This window comes from Cloeon dipterum, chromosome 4 (assembly GCF_949628265.1).
Source record: "Cloeon dipterum chromosome 4, ieCloDipt1.1, whole genome shotgun sequence".
Classification (NCBI taxonomy): domain Eukaryota; kingdom Metazoa; phylum Arthropoda; class Insecta; order Ephemeroptera; family Baetidae; genus Cloeon; species Cloeon dipterum.
Window position 1 is genome coordinate 16257573 of NC_088789.1, and position 20279 is coordinate 16277851.

Below are 20279 nucleotides of genomic sequence, written 5' to 3' on the forward strand. Positions count from 1 at the left end.
TACATGTCGCGCCGACAGTACAAATGTCACGCTGCCCTTTGCCGTTGTGATCCATCAGGCGTGAAGTCAAACAAAATCTGCTCGCGTTTCTTCTCCGCTTTTTCCCTCTTCGAGGCGTGTGCACACGCGCGCACCCTCATCTTTTTATTTCGGATCTCATCGGCAGGGTGGTGTCAAAGAGGGGACGCAAAGGGAGATGCGCGAAATTAAAAGATCGTCGCAAGTAAAAAAGATTTTTATCCAGCATTTTTCCGCTAAAAATTTATGCAGGGAGGAACGTCCTAAAATTGATGCGGTTGGGATTTAATTCCTTTCCACGAAAATCATATTTTAAATGATAAATTTTCATTCAGATTCGATATTCCCGGATATTCCGAGTTTATCGCTTTGCAATGTTCCAATTTACAATTTTAATTAGGGAAGCAAATGAAAAATTGATAAGGCAATTAAGGCAGCGAAGAGGTGGACCTGGAGACTGTGTTTCTCCGTTTAAAGTGTGGCGTCGGCGGCGTGACTCTCGGCTGCTTCAATTGACATATAAGGGGGTGCTTTTTTCGCTGCTCCGCGCAAGGAAAAACACACACACACACACACGACAATAATAAGGGGCGCTCTGATGATTCAGCCACTCGCTCGCTCGCTCACGCCAGGTCGGTCGGAGATGATGATGATGAAAAAATGCCTGCGAGAGGCATTTTCTCACTTTTCACGCGCGAGAAAGGAGCGAGCAGTCATTTATATTCAAATTTATCAAGTCGGCGGAGGAAGAGGAAAGCTGGCGTAAACTGCTTGGCTGCTTTTTCCGGGCCGTCCTTTGCACGATGAAAAGCACCGGGTGCCATCTCTCAGAACGTGCACATTAAAATATTCAGCAGCGAATCGTGTGTCGCAAGGCAGTCTTGTCCACTTTGCAGTGAGAGCACCGAGAATCACGGTCGGTGGCCTGCCGACGTTCATATCCTCGGCAAACAAATCCAAATGGGAGATTGAGACAAAGTTTGCTACTCGAAATATGCCTTTAGAACGGTCGATCCGGACATGCGAGTAAATAAATCCCACGTGAAATATTGCCGGCCGTCTCGTCCGTCTCGAGCAAACGCAATAATGTGCCCGGTGCTTTCCTTTCGGGCAAAGTTGCAGCCGACGGGCTCGCAGACGTGAAATAATTGCAAAGAGGCTGCGCGGCTATTTGCGGAGATAAAGCCTTGAGTGTCGTATTTCACAATTGAATATTTCATAAAGCGGCACACACTCGAGAGCTGGAGAACTTTTGGAAATGGAAAAATTTTATTACGGAAGGCCAGCCAGCCAGCCAACTCGCTGCATAAGTGTATCAAATAACACCCACGGCCCGAGAGAATTGCCAACTTTGGGGTTTGTTATAAAAGTTTCATCCACGGTAGACACGGCCGTTATTGCACACCTAGCCTTCTCTGCTTTGCATGATGAAGACTGCTGTCCGCATTTTGGCCGCCAAGGGTTGCACGTGTTAAATTTTATAGACCCGGCCAAGGTTTTACGAGTAGACCTATACGTCTTGAGAGCAGGCGTATGTTGGTCAGCATTTATAAAGGTGTCGTGTATAATGAAAGAGCGGCGATAAGAGAAACTGTAACTAAAAGTTTTACTGGCTGCCCAGATTAGACACGTAGTAGGCGTAAATGTTCTAAATGCGGGCTTGATGTGCTTTTACGAAGAAAACGACGCCATAAATTATTTAGAGATCGGCTCTATCTCGGTTGAGGTTCATCATTAATATTAAAAGCAACTCCTCTTTGTTTCAGATTGGTGTCTGAAAGCAGAAGTATCCATTACAATTTAAAGGTGAGTGAAGTTAACGACAAAAAATTGTTTTTTTTTATTTCAGTCATGTTTGTGCAATTTTTCATTTTATGAAAGGAGAAAATATTTTCCTGTTCCGCAAAAGCCATTTAATTAAATGGCAAGTTCCAAGAAATAATCTCTGGATTGGAACGCTTATTAGATGTTTGTGAAGTTTAAGTACGCAACTGGGGGGTCTGAGAGTTCTCTCGACTCTTATCAGACGCTCGTAATTTGCCTAATGCATCTGATTTGAATTTCCAAGAATCAGCTCTCTGCTCAATTTGCTGCATAGCTGCTCTGCGAGATGTCACGTCGGCTGGCGGTGCATGCGAGAGCAATCTGTCCGTAAGGCCAGTTAACCGGCTGTGCACACACAGCATATAACGCGCGTCCAAAAGTCGTGTCCCTCGACGCCACACCGTCCTGTTTATCTGCGCAGCAGTCACACGCGGCCGACATGCATATTAACCTACCCTGCTCTCACTGGCCAGGCCATACCCCTGAATATGTGCATGCACGGGCTTGTTCCGCCCGAGAACAGCTTGGCGAATTTATGCGGATGGCTGAGTGATACGCCATTTGCAAGGCGCCGAATTCGCTTCGGCTCAGCTATTTAATATTCGCCGGCACTCACCAGAGTATTTTCAGCTCCTGAGAGAGGTAAATTTGCGGAATCCTCGCCTCAAATTGTGTAGCAGAGAGTTATTAAATTATGTGGCTGTTCGACGGACTGAATTCGTACCTGCTGCCGCCATTCATTCGACGCCTGCGAATTCCTGAAAACTAATTTCGCGCGCAGCTAGTTCGCTCGCTCCTATGAACTGTGTATTACTCGCTGGATACATTCGGAAGTTTGAATTGCCGCACGCGCTCCCGGTGCCCCCCGAAGAAATACGACTTAATTTCATTGGGAAAGTTTGCACATTGCCAAATATGGAAATTCTCCATCAGCACGTCGGTGCGGAGGACAAAATAACAAGGGCGCACACGAAATTCGGCCCTGAACGGAGCAAAGGTCTCTGAATTTAATAAAACGTTTGTCTGCCTCCCCTAACTGGAATAATTGTTTGTGGACTCGAGTATTTCAAACAACATAGATGTTGGCAAATAAAGGTTAAAATTACAATTTTACAAATTAGTTTGTAGTCGGTTGTATCCGCGCGATATTATTTAGATTATTATTATTCATTGTGTTTGTGAGTATATGAAATCATAAAAAACTCTTTTTGTATTTATTAGAAATTTGCAAAGTTTGTATTTATTTTATAAAAATTTTATCTCACAATCAGCCCTCGAAATATTGAGCAAAGATCTGATCCATAAATGATGTTTTCATTGTTCTGTGTTCAACAGTTTGTATACTGAACCATTGTGAAAGTCTGTGAGATTCGATATATTTCTACTAATCTTTAAATCATAAATAAATAAATATCAACCATTCAATCTGAAGCAATACAAAATTAAATCAAAAGTGAAAGAAATATGATAAAGTAGTTTGATACGGGAACATTTTTAATCAGAGTGTGGACGATAAGAGGAAATAATTCAATACAGCGTTTTCCCCTCCAAAATCAATACTCCCTACTCGCAGAAATCACTAATTAGAAGACTTACAACGTCTGCGAGAGAAAGAACAGAAGCGAATTTTTGTGTTTTCCTCTGCTGCAACCGGGAAAACTTCCAGCTTCGCTTCGGAAAACTTTTTCTCTCCGTTCGACTTGTGCCGAGAGGCAATTTCTGCGCAATATTTACGAGCGCGTAATGGCGCAAAGGTGAGGGGTGATTGGGGGCAGGCGGAGACATTATGCACACCTTATCAAACCTCATTACGAGGGGCGTGTCGGCGCGCGGAGAGTCCCTCGGAAATTGCCGTGTTGGTATTTAGCATCAAAAAGTCATGATGGCCAAACATCCTGCGTGTAATGCGCACCAATTTCGCCAGCCATCACTGTCAGCGCTCAGTGTGATTTTTCCCGCTTTGCCTTTGACGCTCGTCGACCACCGACGTTTTCGCTTTTGGCACAAAAGTTATAATAATGCGCCATTAGCTTCGGTTCTGCGTGCGGTAATGAAAAATACAGTCATTCCAATCGGATCGATTTTTCCAACTGACGACTCAAAGAGAAGACTGACGCCACTGGTGCTCGAGGGATCAATGAAATCCCTGATTGGCACGAGTGAGACGCAGTTTGCATAATTGACGTTTTTCACGGATCAGCCAACCGGTGCCTGATGCATTTTTTTATTTTTACACACTTTATTAAGTGTGACAGGCGTGATCGCCGGTTAATAGATTCAAACGATTTACTTGGCCATACGCCGCTTATGGATTGAATCGAATATGCTGCGTCACGGCGCACCAATCGCACATAATGCAGGGGATGGCAATTGTCATTTTCAGCAGTCACTCTCTGTCGCTTTGATGGCCCCGGCAACAATAAAAATAAAAATGTGCGCCAATGCGGGCGAGAGCCAAAAGCCAAAATATTATTTTTAATCGCATTAAAATGTCAGAGTTAAATACCTGACATCGCACTCTAAAGTGCTTTCGGATTGATACAGTAAAAAAGCCGTTAGTGCTTTATGTATATGTATTTTTAAAATGCGGTAGCAGTGAATTTTTTCAGATTGAAGCCAAAACTAGACTCCATACGAGTGAAAATCAGACCAAAAGATTAAAAGCGCTGAAATGGAGTTGGAAATGAAATCAAGACGGGAGCTTTTATTTTTTTTGTGCCCATGCAGACCGCAAATTGTGAAAAATAGAATAGTTTTGGACCAAAAATACACTCGGCAACCAGGCGAGGAAAACAGCTTTCAAACCTCCAGGTTTATCAATACTTTATATTCCCGTTTTCCACTCTCAAACGTGTGTTTTGCTCTGCTCTCCATTCGTAGGATTTCCACTTTTCCCTTCTTTTCATCGCGAGATGGCGAACTGAAACCAGCATCTCCTCTCGCTGGACGCCTGAAGAGCGAGCAAAGTGGTCCTTCGAGTTAAATAAAATCCCGGTTCGGGAAATTTTTGCGCGTCCTTTGCTTTCTACACGCACCCACTTGGGCCCAACACATAAATAACCCAGCACAGAGAGCGGAGAGCTGCTGCTACGAACGTATACTATATGTTGAATTAAATTGAGCGGAATTTGGCCGGCTCTCCATGTAGCAGCTTTGCTGGTCACTCACTCGCGGCTGCACGTTCCCTCTCTCTCGCCCAACGGACCGACCCACCGACCGACGACCGACCCTTGCTCTGCAACATTAGCCGGCGCAATAAAATTGAATGTTTTATTTAAAAAAATAAATCCACTCGCGTAAATTGCGCGGCGAAAATAATGACCCGAACGACGGAACACGCTGCGCGTTTTAGCGTTTATTTCGCCCTGTTATAAGTGCCGCGTGCGGTATTGATCCCTCTTTGTCATTTTTGGATGGAAAAAGTCGAGACGCAGAGCATTCCTCCGGCCGAAATATTGCTCTGCGAAATTCCGGCTCTTGAGATGATTTACGCCTGTTTGCGGAACTTTGCGCCAAGGATTCTTTTGCCTCTTGCCCGGTGTGTCGACGGACGGGCCGTTTGTATCAGAGACGTTGAATTCTGCGCTCTCCACCATTGGAATGCAGAAGCCGATGCCCGGGACATTGCTTGTTTGGTCGGCTGGGTTTGTTTGAGTGCAGTGGCAGTTAATATTGCCTTGCTCCGACGAGACGTGTACCTTTTGAGAGGACGTCGCCCGCTTTTTTCTGCGTGATTAGAGGGGAGACCGCCGGGAAAATGCTCTGAAAAACGGCCGCCGTCGACAACGACACGCACTCCGTATGCTGAAGCTTTCCGCTCGGTGAAAATCCCTCTTTTTTATTATTTTCGCGAGCAATACGTTGCATGCGAGCCAGAATAATATGCCGATGAGGGGGACTCGGAATTTTTAATTTAGCTGTTTATTCCTTGTTCGATTGCTACCGTTTTGCTGACTTTGTGTTTGGAGAAGAATGGTGCAATTCACCGCGGATTTAAAGCCGATTGCATATCATACTTCTGAAATGATGAGTTCTTACCTTTCTTCCCACCGTAAAAAGCCATAAAAGCTGATAGATGGAGCATGAGACGTACTTTTGTTCAACCGAAGCCATCAACTGATATAACTTGAAAAGAGTGAAATAAAAAAAAACATTTTTTTTACATTCAAAGGTTTTTGTGCTCAACTCGCATATAATATATTTTGCAAAGGTGGATATTATTTTTACGCTCCGTGTCAAATATTTTTTATGTTTAAAATGATATTCTATTTTAACCCGATCTCGCGGGAATTTATGGAGTGGTGCCTGGACCAGTTAAGAATGATGTTAATATCAAATTGAGAAAAAATTCCTTAGCCGGAAGACCACAGGAATTGAAAATTTAATATGTATAATCTTTTGCATTCGGAAATTTTGAGAATAAACAACAATAAAGTATAATTAACCCTTTTTATTTCAATTTTCAATTCCTGATTGAGCAAGAAAATGAAAAATTGCCAATTCCAAAACAACAATTTTTCCTCAATTTTATTTTGAACTTTATCATTGTGTTTTAAGTTTTGTTTTAAAATTAAATTTACCGTGCTACAGTATGGAAATTGGAAAGACAACGAATCAATTTTCGTATTTAATATTATTTACTCATTTGTTGAAAAAAAAACGTGTTGAAATTGCATGCCACTCTTGAAAAGAAAAACACTTAAGCAGCCTGTTTTGAAGGGAAAATTACAACTGCTTTAAGTTTCTCCGACCTGACGTTTCAGAACGATTAGTAAAATGCCTCGTGTGCAGACAATGTAGTTTTCAACACCTCTGGAGTAACTATCCTTGTACAGGCCGGAGCAGCACTTGAACAAATTAGAGCCGCTTGCACGAGAAGGAAGACGCCTTAAATCCATTAAGTGCGGCAGCTCAAATTGCCAGCAGACGCAATAATTGACGTAGCAACCTGCTTTTTGCCGGCGCGCAAACGAACGTTCCCTTATCCCAGCGCATTATGCACATCTCTCTGAACTAATCGCGCTGGCTAAAGTGGGTGCAATTTACGCACGCCCCTCGTGCCCTGACACCGAATTCGCTGCTGCAGGAAATTAGATCATGTTTGGCGACGATTATGAGAGCAGCGAGCAGGCGAAATTTCTGCTAGAAGAAACCGCTCGTCGCTCGCGAGTTTTCCCTGAGGGTTTGACCAATGAGCTGGCTTATTCCGCGTTAAGGGCTGCGGTGACGTGATTGGCGGTAACGAGAGCAGCAGTAGCATGTCGGGAATCTGGATCCCCATTAAAGGGCCATGCCAGTTTATTCTTCGCCCGATTTAACAACACCAGCAGCGCTGCGGCTCGGCACGAAAAATATTATTCGCAGAGTGAGCTAGCTAGCGAGCGAGTACAGGGTGGATGGAGCGCCGATTAGTTCAACATAGCATGATAATACCCGGCCATGTATCACAGGGGAGCGTCGATGCACTTGCTGCTACATGAACTTTCTCTCCTCTCTTCATCTGTTGTAAATTTGTTTATGTTGCTGGCGTGGAGTGGCACGTGGCCGGGCCGAATTAAATTTTAATTGTGTTTACGAGCGCAGAAACAAAAGCGGCCCCTTTGACAGTGCGTGTTTGATTGACGAGCGTGCTGTGTGCGTGCGTGCGCGGCACGGTCTCTTTTGGGAAAACGTCGCCCGCCAGCATCATGGGAATATTTTTCTGGCTGATTTATTCATCATTTGCTCCTTTGTTGGCAAGAACGCGCGCGCGAGCGGTCTCTTTTTATTTCGCCAGTGTGTGTGTGTATTTTTCATAAAGCGACGCGAAATGACTTCATAATGCTTCTCTCAAGTCAGATGCCGCCGCCACCGCCGTGAAAACCATACTTAAGAGCCGCTTGTGGCGGCTGATGCAGGCGGGCGCCGGTTGACGAGTGCGGAACGCATTTTTCCTTTTGCATTTTCCTTAATAAAATTTGGTATAGCTGTCACAACTAGAGACGAGAGAAAACACAAAAATTAGATATGAAAAAGTGGATCCTCTGCATTCCCTTAATCCTGAAATATTATGCCCGTTTCACAAAGATATATCAATTCCTCACAGATAAAAAATGCAAGAAATGCAGCTTTTCAATAATTCACGAAGAGTCGTTACTTGGAAATGTGCTGGATGGATAATCATCCACTCGCGTCCCGGTGACGAGGTATGCAATGTGCTTAACAATGGTGTCCAACAGGCTGCCGATGTCGATTTCGATTTTCTTTTTTCACAGAGGAAAATGCGTTCAGAAAATAATGAGCAAATAGTTTGCTTTCAATCATCTTTTTCTGCAATTCTATCGGTGCCGAACAAATGATCTGCAAAACACGGCTAAAAAAAGTTCAAATGAAATGACGGCAGATAAGCGCACTGCTGCAACGGGAAACCAGTAGCTTTTCGATCAGTCGCCCCACTAAGCAAAAGACGGCTTCTTCTATTCTCTGCGCTGGCATAGGTGATGGAAATAGCGGGAGATATACCTGTGAGTGCGGCAAAAAGTTATCCGAATCTGAAATATAAGCTCTCTCGGCAGCCGAGCCAGCACTCTCCACTCTGTGTATTTTATTACATACAATAAGTCTTGGTTCCATAATAGTGCAGCACGTTGCGCTCGGGCACACTCGGAGAAAGATATTTATTCAGTGACGATGGCTTTGAGACGTGTGCGGCTGGCTGGCTGGCTCTCTTCCACCGCCAGCCCGATCAGAATATGAATTTATGAACGACAACTTTATCATACATACATTATTTTGAGCAAACACCATCTGATCCTCGTCGCCGTGCTTTATCTCGCGGCGGCACCAAAAGGGCCTGCACGACGCTCAAGAGCGACTGGTGATCATAAATTTCACTTCATTCCGAATAAATTTAAAACCAAAAGCAATGGTCAGGTTCGGGGTGAGGCCTTTTTAAAATTGCGCCCGCATACGTGAGTCACGCATAAATTGTTTCATTTCATCGCCGCGATGAAATAGGAAAATCGCTCTGGAAGGTCGTAAAATTCAATTTCTTTTTAGTCCCATGATGTATTTCAATTTATCTAGTTTGTAGCTCAGAATCAGGAAGAGTTTATTTAAATAGTAAATAAATACGTTAACCTTTTCTTTCTTATTTTTTCTCTCCTCGGTCAATATATATTTTAATGATACACATATCTTGTACCATGTTGTTAATTTACATTATTTTAGAATAAATTAGATTGATCCTGTAGATATCTCACTTTTAAAGAGTAAAAACCAGTCTCAAGATTGCCATGTAAAAGTACAAATATGAATGTAAGGAAGACTTGACATCTGCAGAGACGTTGTAGCACGAAAGGCGAACCCTGCTGCCATCAATTTAGACTGCTTTTGACGTTGCAACAAACTTATTTCTTCCACAGCTCTATAATAATTTGCACATTTGCTGTCCGCCCATTTCATCTGCTGCTGATGCGTGTTATGCCGGCGCGGTTTCATTCCAACAAAATAATTGAGCGCCTGGCCATGTCCAGCGCGTAATGATATTCATCCGTCTCTTTCTGCCGCAGGTTGTTAAGTCGTGCCGTTCTAAATCGTAGCAAAATATGCGTGTACTTAGCCCAGCGCGGTGTGAAAAGGTGTTAAAGAAGCGTATAAATGCGTTTGCCTGGCGCCCCACATTGTTATCTGCGCGTCAAATCGTATGGGATATGAGTCCGTCTGCCCACCTGAAGTTAATTTATTGCGCTCGTGTAGTTTTAATTAACCAATTTGGCCAAGCCGCAGTTTTTTACGACGTTGCTTAGTGTTTGGTGAGCTGCAAAACTACAGAGAGCGCTTAAATTAGGCAATAAAAACTTTCCACCTTGCGTTAGGGATAAGACGAAGTGCGGCAGAGCGATGTTATTTTGAATTTCTGAGCCGCGATATGAACTGGAGATAAATTTTTGAAGTTTTTCTCCCCTGGGAAAAGGCCGTTAACATTTTACTTTCTTCCCAAAGTTGTGCGGACTGCTGAGCTGCTGCCTGAGATGTTTCGAAATTCGTGACTAATTCTGCTAATGGCCGGAAAGCTACGGACGGCTGCAAAAGAAAAATGTTTGCCTCGAGGGCTGAGCTCCTTAGCCACGGCGATGAAATCAAAGAGCTCTCTTTTGAGGTGTGAGATTCGGCTCAAGGCGGAAATCCTCCGCTGATCTACGACGTGCTTTGTCATACTTTCGCACCCTTAATTAATATTTCACCATTCATTCGCTCTTTCTAAATTAGATTGGTGTAATGCTGTGTCGTGTTCATTAATTTTGCACTATTCGCGAAGCAGCGTTTGCACCGCAGCACCCAAGAAACAGAGTATTGATTCTCCATCGTCGTGGCAAAATGCACTTGCTCGACGACCACACACTCAGCACTTTCTGTTCTGCTGCTCTCATACATAAATGAGAGACCGTAATTAATGCAGAACTTTTCGAATTTCAATAATGCACCGCCACCCCGCTCTGAATCGGCGCGGAACAAAGGAGACGTGGTGGCCAAGCGCCAGGCCAGCACCGGTAATGGAGAACTTTCCAATTTATTTCGAATGCAAACAAACAATGTCAAGCATCTTGTCAACAAGCCACAAGCTTCCCTTTCCGACGTAATGGCACTCCTCCTCTCCAGCCAGCCGCTTCTCGCTCCTTGCTATTTTATATGCTTAACCTATACTTTGACCCCAAACATTATACCTCCAAAGTTATGTGGAGGTACTTGAAGTCTGGTGCGGTTGTTTGTGTGTGTGTCTCTATGCTCCTGCCGTGTGCACACACGTACCCGCACAAAGACGACAAGGCACGGTCCATTGGCATGTACTTATCAGCCTCCGAATCAATACCGCACGCCTCTCCAGCATAACATCTAGCAGCGTAATAATATCTGTCGCTCTCAACACCGAGGATCAACGTGCAGCAAGCATAAAAGCCGTCCTTTAGATCAGATAATCGCATTAAATACTTGTTCTAACCAGCACCAAACACCTTGTTATTCACGGAGTCGACTCAGGCCCACTTAATTGAATTTATAATGCTGCTGAATGAATTTCTCATTCTCCGGGAATATCCAGATTTAATTTTCTCCTCGTCTTTTGATTCAAAATCTTATAGAGCGGAATTATATTCCAGGAAAAGCTTGATCGATTTAAAATTACTATATAAAATTTTATATCCATCGATCACGTGGAAAGCCACAAAGGTGAAATTTGCAGCTATTTTGCGTTAAATATTGGTTTGCAGGAGAAAACTAAAGAGGTTTCCCTATTAAACCTTGCTCTGCTGACAAAAGCGCTCCTGGAGCCATATAAGCCACTTCGCCACTTCACCGCACAAATATCGACTTGCTCTGTTGATTGTTGCACAACAACAATACGAGTGGATCATTGTGGCTGTCAGAGTAAAGAGAAAAATGGCTTTTTCCTCTGCCTTCATGCCACTCACAATCAGGCTCTTGAAAAGTAAGCTTATATTGCCTTTTGTTATTCAATCAGACCGCATACCTCGATCGTATATATGCTGCGGGTAATTGCATTTTGCGTTCAACTAAGGCGTTCAACAATGGGATGCATTTATTGAGTTACTTTGATGTGCAAGAATGACGAGCACAGTTTTTGCCACTAAATTCATTTGTAGGTATTCTTTTAATTAATCTCAATTTAATTTACCGTCCACTGATGAAAATTTAAAATATGATTCTGCATGATTCCTGCATAGAGAAATGAAAACACTTGCAACGAACTATCTGCACCGAGCTCATCATTTGTTCAAATTACAAAACAATACGTATAAACTTCAGTTGATTAAAAACAATGAGCGAGTAATGATGCATGAGAATCATTGGAATGAAACGGATTTATTTTTCGTTGTTTTCTCTCCAACAGATTAACAGCATAAACTGTCGGCTCCAATCGCATTCATCGGCTGTTTGTTTAAAAGCCACACGACAGACGTCCACTTTTTGAGTGTGTTTAATACGCTGACACTCGCGGTCGAAAAAATATCGAGAGTACAGCAAGCCCGAGCAAGCCATAACTCATAATAGAGCGGTGAGGACTCTTGCTGATAAATATATTCACGCCCGCGCTCTATAATTCCAGTTAACGGGTGTGGAATGTGTCCGATATAAATCACGACGACATACAGCAAAACTCACAATAGGCTCCCAGAGAGTTTGCATGCAGGCTCTGCCATGTTTGGAAATATTCTTTGTTGCGTAACACAACACACTGCACGGGAGGTGATCCGTTCATTGTGTGCGTTGGCTAGGCGCTTTCAAAGGCTGAACAATGACTTTTTGCTATGTCTATGCAATTTTACATTAGAGCAGGGTGGAAATTGCATGAAAGATCTATTCTCTTATATATACAGTAAACAACAGTGAACGTTTGTTTAACTTTGTGAATATTGTGATTAAAATTTGTATTTTATGAGGCTAATAAAATATTGATTGCCTAAAAATAAGTCATTTCGTTAAAATTTCCTATGAAACAACCAAACACTCACTGTATACTTGCATTGCGTAAATAATAAGCGATGTTTTACTAGAGTGGATTGATGCAGGGCTACAATTGAAATTAATTTATATATTATTCGCTACGATAAACAGTTGATCAAATTGTTAATTTGAATAATCTATTCAGTGTCCAATGAGGACCGGGAAACAGTGAAATTTCAATTTTTGCCCAATTTCTCGACCAATTCAATGCTTTGACAATTATATTTTAGCTGGATTTCGATTCCTCTCGTCGCGGTCTATCCAACGGTGTGCGAATTATGAGCTAAATTTCCCTTCTAACAAAATATATCATGATTTTCAATCAAGAGACAGTGCTTGCTGCAAACTTTAGAGCTAATTTTACCACAAACCCGGTAAAATTTAACAGTTTCCAAATTTTCAGAGAATATTTAAAGTAACTAGGTAAAAATTATCATCGACCATCTTGAATTAATCCACGTAGAGCTTATTTTTAGCCATTTTGATAATTTTTAATTTCATGAATTGCTGTATATTTTCTTTTCTTAAAAATTGATTTTTTTGCATTACATCTTAATTAATTTTGAAACAGGCAACCACTCGAGGTTGTTTTCATGTTAAGGAAAAATAAAACCAAGCTTCATGATTAGGGCGTACTTGATGACGTCGAAACTGGTCGAGAATTAAAACGAAGAAATTGAAAAAACGAGGATGAAGCCTGGTTTTATTTTTTACTTTCAATTACATTAATCACACAAGTAAAAATTCAAACTGCATTACAAAGAAAATAAACTAACTTAATAGTAAATCATAAAAAGCTTAACTGAAAATGACGGAAAAGTAGACGTTCTATCTCTCTGCTGTATAAGAGCCAAAATTATGCCCGCGTGATTTCTCAGTGTGAACAAAATAGATAATGTTAAGCTCCCACGATGGTGGGTGCTCTGAACGTGTAAATATTAGTCTTTGGGGTGGAGCACACCGCGCGCCTGAAATATTTACAACGCGCTCAGGGCCCCATTCACAGAGCGCAGAGCATATTTAATGAGCATCGCGCGGCCGGCACGAATTAAATTTAACCGAGCCCGTGCCAAATTTGAGTCGCGTAATTTCTGAAAATTTGCAAGCGTGCGCGTCTTGAGTGCCCAGAATTATTTATGGTCACAGGAGTTCACGCACTTGCGAGTTATTCAGCCCGTGCAGAGAGACAGGGAGATTTAAGCAGGGAGCCTATTAATTATTCAGACACGGGGCTAATTAAAAAGCGTTCACTCGCAGCGCGTGTAGCCATTATGCCCTTATATTTTATTCGTCTCCGAACAATTAATCCCTCTGGTGCAGCACTACCTCCTGCCCGTCGCCGGTTTGTATCGTGCTGAAATTTATACGGTCGGAATAACCACACCTATTTTTAGTTCGCTGTCAGATTTATTTGCCGCCGCGTAGAGGTACTGCGTCTCTCGTTATTTGACCAGTTGGGTGCGAGCGGCGCATTATCCTGTGAGCTCTACGCGCACTCCTCGATTTCCATTTCCACCCATTCAATTATACACACGCAATCTCCTCACTGGTAATTGAATTCGCCTGGCCTGCTGCAATTGTGCACTCGGCCGATCGAGATTTTAATCAAGCTCGCAAAGCATTCGGTGATTAGACTTTTTAGCGAACAGAGCTTTTTAACTCTCTCTTTGCTATCGCACAATCGGTTTAAAAGTCCATGCACTAATGAAACCTGGCAAATCATCAAAGGAAATAGGTCATCGATAAAAAAAATTCACATTTCATTCTCAAAATTTAATTTCTTTTTCTTTCACGCAACAACGTTTGGAAAAAAATTTTACAGCTTATTTTTACACGAAGGTCGAACAAATTTTTGCAGTATTGTTGAACATCAAAATCTCATTTTTTGTTCTCAATGAAAAGAAATTTAAATTTGAAGTTCCTTTATTTTAAGACCGTTCAGTTTTGACTTTGGTTGGACACCCCAAAACCCTTCAGAATACACTGAGAGGGATCAAGATGTGTCGAACGGCTCACGCAGCTTTTGCATTTCTGACAAATTATTAGCAAAAATTCAAAGTTCAAAAGCAAAATTTATCGAAACAAAAATTATTCCGGAATTCTTACACAAGTCTATACGTTTCTTGAGACTAATTTTAAGAATATTTTCAGCATTTAACTTATTCCCCTTGATTTTGAAGCTTTACATAACACCGCAAATATCTTGTTATTAGAAAATGAACCTCTATGAGCTGAATGTGAGTTCAGGTACATTTATAACCGAGGATAAATAAATAAGACAACAAATTTATAGCAACTTTTCGGATTTCAGTATGATAGTTTGATTAGATAAGAGGTTATCGCGGTCAAAAATTTCAGACTAAAATATATGGTGAATTTCCGGAGATATTTAGTCTAGAAGTTTCCACTTTTTGATAGATTATTTATCAAAATTAATATAGTCGTATAATTTTTTTATCTGCGCTTACACAGATGATATAATTTTTTTATTTAATAATTGGTGATATAACTTTTTGCAGAAATATAATCAGATTTTGTTTTTGTTCCAGGATGGCAGTAAAATTGACCGCACTCGTTTGCACCCTGTTGCTGGTGCTAAATCCCGAGCTGACCAACGGATCACGCTCCCGGAGTCGATCAAAATCCTCCGAGGAACGCAAGCACAACCCAAACGCATGCGACCTGCCATCGGACGGCCAGGTGTTCTGCTACTGCGACAACAACGAACGCATGATGGCCAGAGACGCATCCTGCTGGGTCTTCAACGAGATTAAGCGCGACGACCCCACGTGGGAACTGTTCTCGTCGCAGAACGAGCTGGTCAAGTTCAAGCTGCTGGTGCGGCCGCAGGGCAACCTTGACTACGTGCCGACGGACGCGATCAAACACTTACACCACGCCAAGAGTATTGACATCCAGTACGCAGCCATTCCGACCATCCACCCACACGCATTTGCCAACCTAAGCAAACTGGAGGAGCTCTTCCTCACAAGGTAAGAGGAGTGCTTCCACTGAAGCATTCGGTTCTGTACTCAAAATGAATTTGGATATTAGTTTTACTCGCAGTGTTGATTTAGACGGATATTTTTGAACGTATTTTGATATCTGTAGAGGTCTAATTGGCATTCAACTAAAGTGTAAAACAAAATACGAAAAACGCACTGAAACTAAGAAATTAAAATTAATTTTAACGTCTGCAGGCTATTTTAAATCTAAAGAAGTTTTAGTGGCAAATTTAGACTCTTAAAACATGAAAATAGCATTAAAAAGTTTGGTTTTTTCTGCAAAAACTCTAATTTATTCCAACATTATTACTACCTTTTCATTCGTTTTGATAAAATCAAATTTAGATTCACAAATCAACAGTACAAAATAATTTACCGGTTCTGGAAACTGTGTTTTCATGTTATCATCCAAATTTACAGTTTAAACAAGCTATGTATAGCGATTAAAAAAAATTGTATTTAATAGCCCCACGCTTATGTGTATTTGATCAGGATAGGCGGTTAAAAAAAGGAAGAGAAAAAATTAATTGTATACAATCAGAGCACGCGAGAGATAATTTTCTCCTCAATGTTTCGTTTTCAGCAGCCCATTATAATTAAAAATACATAAAGCACAGCAAGTATTTTTTTTAAATAATTAATTTGCAGCATTTTTCACTCCTTTTTATGAGCGACCGAAATCTGAGTACTAGAAAACATTTTTAGCAACCAAAAGAGTACATAATGCCTCGTAAAATAGTGCTGATGAGGCTTTAGGCTGTTGTCAAATGCAAATAAAAAGATAATTTTTCCTATAATATTCTTTTGTGGCCTATACTCACTTGAATTTTAGTAGATTAGCCGCTTTTTGCTTTAGTCAATACAAAAAATTTATCAGTAAATTTGGTATTAAAGATATATTTTCAATTCTGTGCCAAATAGAAACCAAATTCAAAAGGTCAAGCCGAACGCGTTTGCCTACTTGCCACGCTTGAAGCAGCTGAAGCTGGAGGAGAACCGAATCTCGTCGCTGCAAGTGGGCACCTTCACGGGCGTGCCGCATCTCACGCACCTCTACATCAACCAGAACAACATCACCAAAATCGAAGAGGGCACCTTCGAGCTGCTCAAACACCTGGAAGTGTTGGGCCTCACGATGAACAACCTGCAGAAAATCTCGGACCGCGTCTTCCGCGGCCTCATGCGTCTGGAGCAGCTCGAGCTGAGTGAGAACCAGTTGACGGAGCTGCCCGACATGGTCTTCTCTGAGATGTCCAACCTGCGCGAAATCGATCTTGACAGGTGGGTGCCGTCCACTTATGCGTATATCATTCCAGGCCCCACGCTAATTTGCTTCGACGGTTGCTTTTGATGATATGCTAATTGCGGATTAATTTTACGCTGCTGGCAGTCAACTGCGCGCGCCCAGAGAATTTTATTTATTTTGTGGTCACGCCACAATTAGATAACATTTGCATATCGGAATTATTTATGTTGTTGGACGATCTGGTGCTTTTAAGTGATGTAAATCACGCTGCTGCAAGCGATTTTTCTCCGTGTTTTTATCTGCGTCGGGTCGAGAGTGTCGCTCGTAAATTTGTTAATTGATCGTAAAGGGGGCAGCGAGGGAGATTGACGCGTGTTATCGCAATCAGAGCATCGAAGAGCCGAGATGCCTTGTGGTCAGTCGAGAATGGAGAACACGAAAAGTTCTGTAATTGATCCGAATATCAGAGGAATTTAGAGTGCTACAATGGCCCGGAATTAATATTTACTCTGCTTTGGTACAACTATAAACTTGTAATTTTGATAGGACTTTTATTGGTGCTATGTTCATAAACATTTAAATATAACTGAATGGGAGAATGTTTACTGCACCTATAATACACCCAACATTTTTACTATGATTTAATAGTCAGAGTTAGAGGATTGAAAACGTTTTCTGTGGCGCAATTTTTACAGCCCTTGGATTCCTTTCACATATTTGTTGCTTTTTGCCTCGTGGCTCTGCAGAATGATTCGTTTCATACATTATTTTCCAGAAAAATAATAAAAGTTGAACACTAAAAAATTTTCAGCTTGTCTTCAGCACATACACGATCAACTATTTTACCTTTGTTTTGAAATGCTCATCTCATTCAAGCTCATTTTCTCGGTTTCGATAGGGTATGTAAATTTTTGGGTTTAACAAAAAGGGTGGACAACTGACAACACGATTATCAAAGGCAAGCTTTTTCAGGAAATTTCCACAAATACACTCTTTTCTATTGAATATTTAAGACCTATAAAAAGGAAACTCCACTATTTTGTGATATATGGAGAAAAATATGATACAGCAACAATACTATAGAGAAACAAAAACCTTTGCTCTTAATCTAGTTTGAGAAGCCAAAAGCTTTCAATAGAAAATTTGAAAAAGAGAGACTCCATATGTATCATATTTGATCATGAAATTGCAAACAATGACCAATTTAATACATTTTTTCTCTTTTAACTAGAGTTAACTAATTGATTGGTTTTCGTCGGCACAGGAACGCGATTCAAAAGATCGGCACCTACGCCTTCGCCGGACTGCCGCGGCTGGAGCGGCTCTCGCTGGGTGGCAACCAGTTGACCGTCTTCGACACGTACGGTTTGCAGGGATCGCCATCGCTCAGCGTGCTCGACCTGCGCGAGAACGAGCTTCGCACCCTGACGCGCGAGACCATCCAACCGATGATGAACCAGCTGACGAACCGATCCGCCTACTTGCTGCTGACAGGTAAGACGCTTTAATTAACTCGCGGCCGCTGGAGAAATCTAGCAGCGTAGCGTGTTTGAATAAGACGGCTTTTATATTATTTCGAGAAGCGTCGGTCTGTTCTCTGCTCTGCTGGTTTTATTCAAGAAGTTAGTCGGCCGCTGGCGGTGGTGCCGGCGGCGCGCGCGAGCGAGAAATCAATTATTCGTAATCCTCCGGCTTTTTAACTGCTGGTGATAAGGGGTATTAAACAAATGGATTGCCTCCAGCGCGCCGCACAAAACTCTTTATTTTCTCTTCGAATGTACTCCCTTCCTCAGCCGGCAAAGCGCAGACGAAAATATAATAATAAAAACGATTTCACGCTCAAATTGTCGCGCGATAAATGGTGTGCAGTTAGTCGCCCTTCCGAATCGCTTTTCTTCTGATCAATTATAAGCCTGGTGGTGATTTATCGCTTTAATCCGCGGACCTATCAGACTTTTTCACTTCCTCGATTGAGAAAAGGAGTGTATTGTATCGGATTTACTGTTTCCACGAACGAAAGTTTGGGAAGAAATAGAAAAATATGCATCATATTATCAACTTTGATATTTTATGTGACATCAAAGGCAACAAACCTCTTTTTGGTGTTTAATAAGTGATTGAACCTGTGCGAAGCTTAAGATATTATTTTGGATTTCTAACTTTTACCACATTAACACTAAATTTTATTTCTTAATAGGAAAACTTTGCTATCATTTGACAATCAATAAATATAAAATACATATATAATAATTAAAAGAACACAAATGAAAGAGGGTACGAATAGAATAAGCACAACAGTGAAAACAACAACAACAAATAAATACACTTGCCGCACTGAGCCGCTCTGCACTAAATATAACTTGAGAATGAACATAATAATCAAAACATTACATCTTAGTACAAAATATGTTGTAATATTGTTCAAAACATTTCATAATGTTATTTTAACTCTATCGGAATTTAAAACCTTCAATGTGAGTTTCTTCATGTTATATGCCAATTTTCAGTGTTCCAGAAAATTATGTAGCTTATTAGCTGCTTGCTGAGTTGAACGACACGCTCGTTTGCATTCCAGATCTATTATCACTCCCCACAAGCTTTTGCATCTTAAACTTTCATGAGTTCTTCCTGAAAGTCAGAGCCTAACTTATTTTTTAATGAATTCTTTTTTGTGAAACGAGTTTTTTAATAAACAAGGAAGTGTCGGAAATGAGAAGAAGTCTTGTGGCCTGTTCGGAAAAGAGTGCTTTTAACGTTCACAATAGGCCGCAGATGGGGCCCTTGACTGTATATTGTTCTTGTCTCTTAATAACGCTCACCCTACAGGATATTACACGCGAGTTTATGTTAATTTTCATCTTTTATGTTCTGCCTGCTGGTAATTGAACCATATTTCTCGGCCGCTGGAGATAATATGCAGCCAAGGTAGTATTAACAATATTAAGGGAATTGCATTCTGAGTTATCGCATTTGGGGATCATCTCTCTCACGCACGCGGACCACGTTGGGGGACCAGCAGAAAACGGCCGCCGCTTGTTCTGAGCACACGCCGTTGAATCTTAATTGTCTATCATCTGCTGCGTCTCTATTTAATGATAGCAATCAGGGGTAACATCATCTGCAGCGTCTCTTTTTTCCGGACACGCATTCAATTTGGTCAACCCCATCGATTTACACCGAAAAAAGCAGAGCCGCTGGGAATTTTATCCTCCGCTTGTCTCTGTGTTGGAGGGGTTGTTTTTTGCTCCGAACTGCACTTTTCGCCGCTTCAGAGTTGGAACAGTCTCAGGGAAATGGAAAGTTTTAAATGTACGGATGGCAACACCTCAAAATCAGAACAGCTAGCAGGAGGAATTTCAATATACCGTCTTAATGAGCATTTCGAGCTCTTCCTTAATCCAACAAAATTGCAGCAATCCATTGTCAATATCATCGCATAGCTCACTGGATTACAGACGAATCCCCCATCAATTTAGTGCTTTCCGAGTTTGAACCCCCCATGAGCATAAACATGGCACTGCAATCCTCACATCATATTTAGACCTCAAAGTTTCATATAGCTCTAAAAAGCAATCTGCAGATAAGGGAAGCGGTAGCGTATACATCTCGTAATAATTGAGAACAACCCTCTTCGCGTATATTAGCTATAAACACGGTGCGAATGAAATACAGCAGGAAGATTC

General features: G+C 41.6%; 1 protein-coding gene across 3 annotated transcripts in view; it reads left to right on the plus strand.

Annotated features, from left to right (window-relative positions):
- LOC135942347 (connectin-like) overlaps positions 1–20279 on the plus strand; it is a 131123-nt gene that overhangs the window by 84972 nt on the left and 25872 nt on the right. For all 3 annotated transcript variants that reach the window (XM_065488416.1, XM_065488417.1, XM_065488415.1), the window contains 4 exons: positions 1785–1824; positions 14895–15338; positions 16272–16631; positions 17861–18090. In XM_065488416.1, the coding sequence (XP_065344488.1) occupies positions 14896–15338; positions 16272–16631; positions 17861–18090 (1033 nt within the window). In that variant the 5' untranslated portion in view covers positions 1785–1824; position 14895. The remainder of the gene's footprint in view (positions 1–1784; positions 1825–14894; positions 15339–16271; positions 16632–17860; positions 18091–20279) is intronic.